A 6433-nucleotide genomic window follows, 5' to 3' on the forward strand; every position below is an offset into this window, starting at 1 on the left:
AAGGCTTGTGTGTGATGTTGTATTACCGAGTGGGCCCCGAGATACCTCTCCGACACACGGAGTGACAAATCCCAGTCTTGATCCATACTAACTCAATGGACACCTTCGGAGATACCTGTAGAGCATCTTTATAGCCACCCAGTTACGTTGTGACATTTGATACACACAAAGTATTCCTCCGGTGTCAGTGAGTTATATGATCTCATGGTCATAAGAATAAATACTTGACACGCAGAAAATAGTAGCAACAAAATGACACGATCAACATGCTACGTCTATTAGTTTGGGTCTAGTCCATCACATGATTCTCCCAATGATGTGATCCAGTTATCAAGCAACAACACCTTGTACATAGTCAGAAGACCCTGACTATCCTTGATCAACTAGCTAGCCAACTAGAGGGTTGCTAGGGACAGTGTTTTGTCTATGTATCCACACATGTATCTAAGTCTTCATTCAACACAATTATAGCATGGATAATAAATGATTATCTTGATACAGGAATTATAATAATAACTTATTTATCATTGCCTTTAGGGCATAATTCCAATAGGGGCGCCGGTGGCGACTGGATGTGCGGCGGCGCCGAGGCCGTCGTGTACACCGGCTGTGACGACTCGGTCACCCAGGTCGGTAGCGGGGACGGCGAGGGGGGAAACCGGAGCTGGTGGATCGGCACCCCCGGCGCAGAGGTAGGGCACGACCCGGCGGTCGTTTGTGGCGGCGTCGGCAGCTGCAGGGTCGGCAGCAGCGGCCCGGCCGAAGGTGGCGGAGGCAGCTGCAGTGTTGGCTGCAGCGGCCAGGCGAGCGCGGCGGTTGCCGCCAGCAGCGACTGCTGCCAGGGCAGCCTGTATGGGGCGGCGCTGGCTGGTGGTGGTGCAGCTGGCTGCGGCCCGTAGGGCGCGACCAGGTTAGCCGGATGCCCTGGACGGCGGTAGCCAGGTCCCAGATCGCGTCGGTCAGCTCCTCCGAGATGAGGACGGCCGGAGGCTGCGCGGCAGAAGAGGCCGGCGCAGGCAGGTGCGGCCCACCGGCTGTGAAGATCATCGGAGTGGTGGTGAGGGACGACGGCGCAACGGTGGAGACGGGCGGCGGTGATGACATGATCGAACCAGAGCCTCGTGATACCAAACTGGTAGAAACTAGGGTTCTACCGGCCCTCTACCTTAGGTTATAAGGATATGAGGGAGGTTAGAGGAGACGAGGGCGCTGCGGCCGGCGCGATGGCGCCGTCTCGTAGGGAGGAGGCGGCGGCGAGTAGAGAAGGCGGTGGCTAGGGTTAGGGTTCCGGCTCCTCTGGGAGCTGGGCAATAGAATTGTCTTATTGCTTGATTCCAAAAGAGTTGTTTACATCGGTTTATATAATCTCAATAACTTGGACTCTAAGATAACTTGGGCTAAGCCCCTAATATTATTAAGTTAATTGGGCCAGTTTGGCTAATTGGGCCTCTGGTCATAACAGAGTGTAACTACACTCAAGCACAGAAGAGCACTTTCGCATTTTAATGTATTTGCCCATATATATCTCATATTAAAATATCAAAAACATCTCATAGTAGTTCAAGCAGGCCACATCCAGTGGCCAGGCAGACCAGTGAACTACTGAACTGAACAATGACAGCAAATACCATGATTTTGTGCTCATGACCATCAACCAAGGTTAACAGTAGTTTGTTTCAGATCCGCAATCAGCAACCTAATAATAGCAACAAGAATGGAAAGCATGATCTCTGAAGAAAATTTGCTCAAGTGTTGTTCTTGTTCACATAGTTCAGTTCCAGTATTATAGAAAGCGCCGCAGACAAATTCTAGCCTCCTGGCCGAACATGAAGTAGCTAGTTCAACTAGAGTTATCCATCATTTTAGGCACCACAACATCTCGAAATTAAAAAAAAAAAAAAAAAAAAAAAAAAAAAAGAGCAACAGGTTCTTTGGGTACAGAAAACCATCCGATCTGGTATGAAAACAAGGATCCAGCAATACACACAGAGCAGGCGCAAACTGCATGCTCCTGCTTAGTTGAACCACCCTAGGCTTAGCGACCACGGAATTCACTTCGCGGCTCATACTTGAGGTGATGCTGACGATTCACTCTTGTCGCCTGTTGCCTTGTCTCTTGCGGTTTCGTCTTCGACGTTGTGTGCAGCTTGCTCATTCGCACGGGCCTCATCCTCAACCAGGGATCCAGTGCGCATCAGTTCCTTGACCTTGCGGAATTCATCGTAGTGATTGCGGCGGTGCTCCTTGAAACTCGTTGATGCTTTGTCAGCTTCTGAGTCTGCATTAACACCCAACATATATCACTGCATGTTCAAGTAACGTCCTGGACTCGGATGTTAAGCTTATTATTGCCCCTTACGTTGACAATGAAGTATACACTTGTGCATGACATCAAATACAAATATAACTCATGATATAAGATGCAGACTAAGAAAGAGTCACAAAAGGATTAACTTGGCTAGGAAAACAGAAAAGCTATATGACCTCATTACAGAAAGAGTCATTAGTTGGATCAACTATGGACCTCATTACAGAAAGTTGATACCATAAAATGGAGTTGCATAACTCAGCTAGTCAAATAAATTCATCATCCAAAATTATTATTTACTATTGTAACTCAAGAAACATAAAATGGTAACTGAGAAAGAAGCTACCAACCACCATCATGTTCCATGGCATCTGCATCGTCATCTGAGGATGCCCACTCATCATCCTTTGAATCATTTTTACTTGAAGAGGCCACACCATTTAAAGCAGTTAATATAGCTTCAGCATTAACAGTCTCATCTAGACACTTGTCGAAAGGGCGTGTTGGTGATAGTGACCCTAGAGAGAGCAAGCAGTGAAAAAAAATCAGCACCCTCACATTATGAGCACAAATAGTGGTCAGGTATGATGAGATACAAGTAACAAAACATGTACCATCTTCATCCATCATAGGGTGATACGGTGTCTTGGGCTCGGTTATCTTCTGCCTCACTGGCTTGTTTGATTCAATCTCATACAGATTGTCCTCATTCCACTTCACGCGATGAGAGCTGGAGATTTTTTTTTTCAAAATAATGGAAGGAAAATCAAGCAAGTTGAGGTCTAGCTCACACTTATGCAGCCAGTTCAGTTGTTTCATTAGCTCTGGATCATAGCACAGCATTTTGCGCAAAAAACATGGTTTCATGTACATGTAAAACTATATAAAAATGCAAACGGTACTACAAAATCATACCCATTTTTGCCAATACCACATCCTTGTAGAAATCGATAACTAGGCATTATCGTGTTTAAGCAAGCAACAGAGCAATGCTATTTTCTAAGTCTTCATAGTACCATAAAATGCAAAAGCCAAATAGAGAATTCTGTATTGAATATAAGCCCATTGACATATTAGCTCTATCAGTACCTCCAGTTTCTCAAACAGGGAGCTCTATTTTTATAAAACATGGATTAATTCAAGACTCTCTACACACTTTAATTTACCATGTCATGTTGCAACGTAAAAATCAATTGTATTCGTCAGGACACCAAACAAATATGCTGAGCACTTGTTCACAAGTTGGTAAAAAAAATGCTTATGCTCCATCATTATGCTAGCCCAGAGATAATTAAGATTTGAAATAACCCATGTCAAGTAATGGAGTAATAACTAAGACTCTGAAAAAAGTGCATACCGAAATAAGTCAGTACGCATCATATCTTCCAAAACAGTTTCTTATTGATTCAAAAGGAGGAATTAAGACTACTAACCTCATGCTTTAAGTTTCTTAACCTCCCAGTGATGATGAGTGAAGATCAAGAAATGTTTAGACAGCAAACCAAAGCCAGATAACACCACCTATTCTAGGTTTTCCTGCAGAAAAAAGAACTGTCAAGACTCAAGAATAAATCAAAGAAATATGCACATATTATAGAAGAATTATCAGAAAACTACACATTTAATCTTGCATTTGACAAAAGTGCACATACTCTGCAATAATGTTTCGATAATGCACACGTTCAATAATTCGTAGTATATGAGACCAAATCCAACATGCAGGACCCATCTAATAGTGCACCTGACACATGGGAGGTGGGACCAGCTAATGACCAGATGCAGTTGTCAGCAAGAATGTATGGCTTTTGTTGTCAATCAAAATGTGTGGTTTTCTGATAATTTTGACAGAATGTGCATACCAACAATCTTTCAAAAGCATACTCCTTAGATTAATACTCCCTCCGTCCCAAAATAAGTGTCTTAACTTTGTACTAGCTCTAGTACAAAGTTGTACTAAGCTTGAGACAGTTATTTTGGGACGGAGGGAGTAGTACACAAACTGAATATAGAATAATTCAACATGATAAGAAGCAATTTTGCTATGTGACATTGTAAATGGGGGCAATTGCACATCACACCAAAATGGCTGCCATTTGATACACAACAGTAGAATTATTAATGTACTACTATTGTAACAACCCAGCAAGAGGGCTGCACGAATTGTCTACTTAATTTGACTTTCATCCTCCTAGCATTTCAGTTCAAGAACAAGCAAGTACTCCCTCGGCACCGCACCAGCACACACTGCTGCACAATTTCTCTTATGCTGTGTTTGGATGTCTGTATTGTATTGGTTTCAATTCCAATTCAGATAGGAAACTGTAATGGACATGAATAGGAATTCGGTTGTTTGGATGTTTACTGAATTGGCTCACGGAATCATCCTGAGGTTTCAATACAGATCATGTTTGGGTGTCAAACTATTGAATTGCATCAAAACAGAAGTTGTACAATGAGTGACTATAATTCGATGTTTATATAGTAAAAAAAAAATCATCAAATATCCTAGAAATGGAGGACGACAACGACAATACGACATCATATAATACCGACACGAAACAAACAAAAACTAATTTACATCAACAAAGCGCAACACATATAGTTTAAAATTTAAATATGCGTTCCACAAATTCTCAAGGACAACAAGATCTTCTTGTGTTCTCTTTGATAATAGAAGCAATCGAGTCTTGAGACATGGTACGAGTACACTGCATAGACTATGGCCCTGTTTGGAACCATAATAGATTATGATAATCTGGATTATGAACATAGATTATATAATCTGGTTTATAAAAATAATTCAGGTAGGCATGTTTGGAGGCCAGATTATATAAACTGTAAACCAGCTTTTAAATTGTACAATGACATGTTTGCCCTCTGTTTACAAGGAAAAATAGGAAAGTGGCGGTGGCACTGCGTAATTCTCTTGAAGTTTACAAGGGTAACACGTCATTTGTAATCCATAATCTCATTTTAGCTGGGGTAGAGCAGATTATGAGATTATAATAATCTGGTCATCTAGTTTATAAAATCTACAATATAAACTGTACTGTTTGGAAATACAATAGATTATAAAAACCAGATTATATAATCTGGGTGGTTCCAAACAGGGCCTATATTGAACACAACAAATTCCCATGTCACATAAGCAGCTAAGAAACAGCATCCATCAGTACACATGACCACCGCACAACATCAACTCACCATGCTCATACCATGTCACCGATTACCATGCTACTATTACCTTGAATCGGCCTACCGGGGACCGAGTTTCCAACAAGATCTGCAACGAAACACAACTAGGGTTAGCAGACTTTCCAAACAAAAAAAAAGGTAACAAGGATCCTTATACAAAGCTAAGCAATTGCTGGCGGGGAAGAGAGGGGGAGACAGGGGATGGGGCTTGAGATGATGGACGAGGGAGAGGAGTGGAGGCAGGCAGGGGAAGAGCAGGGGCGACTGGATCTGGTGGGTACGGAGCAGGGGAGACGGGGACCTCGCGGGCGGAGGAGGAGGAGGGGGCATGGGAGCACGCGAGGGAATACGGGGCAAGAGACGGCCGTCGGAGCTCGGGGAGAGGAGCGGCGGCCGCGGCGGACGGGTTGAGCAAGGCCATGACGGCCACGGGCAGAGGTGAATGAGGAGCAGGACCGGCTAGGGAAGCTACCACAGGGGAGGAGGAGGAGGAGGAGGAGGAGGAGGAGGGCCTGCGGGGCGGACGGTATGCCGGAGTACGGGAGGAGGAGGGCGGGCAGCGGGGGCTTACCTGCGCGCCGGCGTCTCTCGCCTGAGCGCGCCGTCTCCTCGTTCCCCTGCTGGCGCGGGTGGAGGGGCGGGGATGCCTCTTCGCTCACGTACACTTGTGTTGCGGCTAAATTTTTTAATTCCATGCGCACACTCTTTTTCTAACTTATACTCCACTAGCAACAGTGCGTGCAAGCGCACGTGTAACCACTATTATTAACCACTACTGTATAATGAATTTCCCCAAACGATTAATAAGAGATGAAAACAACAGATATCTAAAACCAACATTACAAGACATATGCATGTGCTCATTCTTGGCCGAAGTAATTTTTTTATTAATAATTCACTTCTGATGGACCGAATACACAACTAATATTC

General features: G+C 44.1%; 1 protein-coding gene across 2 annotated transcripts; it reads right to left on the bottom strand.

Annotated features, from left to right (window-relative positions):
* Positions 1 to 1734: 1734 nt before the first annotated feature.
* On the bottom strand, positions 1735 to 6173 carry LOC123396969 (protein phosphatase inhibitor 2-like). 2 transcript variants are annotated; one of them, XM_045091727.1, is made up of 6 exons: positions 6075 to 6173; positions 5553 to 5591; positions 3742 to 3844; positions 2923 to 3038; positions 2659 to 2826; positions 1735 to 2278 (listed from the first exon to the last, which is right to left on the bottom strand). In XM_045091727.1, exons 3-6 carry the CDS (start codon positions 3744 to 3746, stop codon positions 2064 to 2066), a joined length of 504 nt encoding a protein of 167 aa, XP_044947662.1. In that variant the 5' UTR covers positions 3747 to 3844; positions 5553 to 5591; positions 6075 to 6173; the 3' UTR covers positions 1735 to 2063. The 2 variants fall into 2 exon arrangements, with proteins under 2 accessions (XP_044947662.1, XP_044947699.1); XM_045091764.1 differs by having other exon boundaries at positions 5513 to 5591.
* Between the last annotated feature and the right edge of the window lie 260 nt (positions 6174 to 6433).

The sequence above is a fragment of the Hordeum vulgare genome, chromosome 1H (genome assembly GCF_904849725.1).
Source record: "Hordeum vulgare subsp. vulgare chromosome 1H, MorexV3_pseudomolecules_assembly, whole genome shotgun sequence".
Lineage (NCBI taxonomy): Eukaryota > Viridiplantae > Streptophyta > Magnoliopsida > Poales > Poaceae > Hordeum > Hordeum vulgare.

Excerpts from the sequence above, each read along its gene's own strand:
- LOC123396969 (XM_045091727.1), bottom strand. Across the intron at positions 2,827-2,922 it reads CCCTATGATGGATGAAGATG|GGTCACTATCACCAACACGC; the intron begins GTACATGTTTTG and ends TGCTCTCTCTAG. Across the intron at positions 2,279-2,658 it reads TGCCATGGAACATGATGGTG|ACTCAGAAGCTGACAAAGCA; the intron begins GTTGGTAGCTTC and ends GTGTTAATGCAG.